The sequence below is a fragment of the Pistacia vera genome, unplaced genomic scaffold, assembly GCF_008641045.1.
Source record: "Pistacia vera cultivar Batoury unplaced genomic scaffold, PisVer_v2 Contig251, whole genome shotgun sequence".
Classification (NCBI taxonomy): Eukaryota; Viridiplantae; Streptophyta; class Magnoliopsida; order Sapindales; family Anacardiaceae; genus Pistacia; species Pistacia vera.
Window position 1 is genome coordinate 183,380 of NW_022196059.1, and position 1,756 is coordinate 185,135.

General features: G+C 35.4%; 1 protein-coding gene across 1 annotated transcript; it reads left to right on the forward strand.

The window, feature by feature from the left end:
- Nucleotides 1-350: 350 nt before the first annotated feature.
- Nucleotides 351-1,756, forward strand: LOC116132409. The gene is made up of 3 exons (XM_031418060.1): nt 351-551; nt 672-1,035; nt 1,206-1,756. Exons 1-3 carry the CDS (start codon nt 351-353, stop codon nt 1,754-1,756), a joined length of 1,116 nt encoding a protein of 371 aa, XP_031273920.1.

Genomic DNA, 1,756 nt, shown 5'->3' on the forward strand with positions numbered 1-1,756 from the left:
TGATGAGTTCTCAAAGTTATCATTCATTGTGGAATTATTTCATATTAAATGTCTTTATGGCATAAGTGATAAAGCAGCTGACTGCATAATGCAATTGCTTAAAAAGGCACTTCCTCGTGGTGAAAATTTACCAAAATCTTTTTGTGACGCAAGAAAGCTTATAAGAGATATGGGTCTTCACTATGAAAAATAGATGCTTGATTTGTGGTGAATCTAGATGGAAATCTGTTGAGAAGAATGTAGTTAATCCTAAAAAAGAATGGCAAGAAGATTCCTAGGAAAGTCTTACACTATTTTCCACTAAAACAAAGATTGCAAAGACTTTTATGCCATCAAAAACAACTTCGGATATGAGATGGCGTCATGAGGAGCGTTCCCAAGATAGCATTCTAAGACATCCAGCTGACTCTGATGCATGGAAATCTTTTGATATTTTACATCCAGGATTTTCTAGAGAGCCTCGTAATGTTAGACTTGGGCTAGCATCTGATGGAATCAACCCTTTTGGTAATATGAGTGTTTCGTATAGCACTTGGCCAGTAATTGTTAATGTATGTAATTTACCTCCTTGGATGTGTATGAAGCAACCCTATTGTTTGCTATCATTGTTAATACCCGGGCCTAAAGCTCCTGGGAGTGACATTGATGTGTACTTGCAACCTTTAATATAGGAGTTACAGGAATTATGGCATTATGGAGTTGAGACTTTTGATGCTTCAAAAAAGGAAAATTTTTGCATGCATGCTGCACTTTTATGGACAATTAATGATTTTCCTGCATATTCTAATTTGTCAGGGTGGAGTACTAAAGGAGCAATGGCTTGTCCTTCATGCATTGAGGAGACCCCATCTACTCGACTTAAATATGGTCGTAAGTTTTCTTACATGGGGGCTCATCGATTTTTACCTATGAATCATAAATGGCGAGAGAACAAGTCTTCCTTTGATGGAAAATTGGAGAAAAGGTTTGCTCCCAAGAAGATGTCAGGAGATGATGTGTTCAACCAATTGCAAATGCTTCAACATGTTATATTTGGTAAGGCTAAACAGAAGCAGATAAATGATAAAAATCAAAACAAGCTAAATTGGAGGAAGAAAAGCATTTTTTTAAATTGCCATATTGGAAAAAGAACTTATTACGTCACAATTTGGATGTCATGCACATTGAAAAAAATATATGTGACAATATCATAAGTACATTGTTAGATATTGAGGGGAAAACCAAAGACAACTTGAATGCTTGTCGTGATTTGAAGGAAATGGGTATAAGGAAGGATTTGCATCCAACTCAAAAGGATGGGAAGTGGTTTTATTTAGCAGCATGTTACACTTTATCTTCAGAGGAAAAAACTAAAATATGTAAGTTTTTAAAAAGTGTAAAGGTTCCTGTTGGATATTCATCTAACATCTCACGATGTGTAAGTGTTAAAGAGTGCAAGATAAATGGTCTCAGGAGCCATGATTCCCATATTCTTTTAGAAAAAATTCTTCCTATGGCAATTCGTGGAGTTGTACCTAATAATGTGTATGATGCTATAACTGAATTGAGCATTTTTAGAGAGTTGTGCTCAAAAGTGTTGAAAAAAGAAGCATTAGAGCGCCTTGAATCTCAAATTGTAATAACCTTGTGCAAATTAGAAAGAATCTTTCCACTAGCATTTTTTGATGTTATGGTGCACTTAATTGTTCACCTTGCAACTGAAGCAAAAATTGCAGGACTTGTACAATATCGATGGATGTATCCTATCGAGAGATAA

Excerpts from the sequence above, each read along its gene's own strand:
- LOC116132409 (XM_031418060.1), top strand. The coding sequence starts at position 351 with ATGAGATGGCGTCATGAGGAGCGTTCCCAAGATAGCATTCTAAGACAT. Across the intron at positions 552-671 it reads CTTGGCCAGTAATTGTTAAT|GAGTTACAGGAATTATGGCA; the intron begins GTATGTAATTTA and ends CCTTTAATATAG. Across the intron at positions 1,036-1,205 it reads GCTTCAACATGTTATATTTG|ATATTGAGGGGAAAACCAAA; the intron begins GTAAGGCTAAAC and ends GTACATTGTTAG.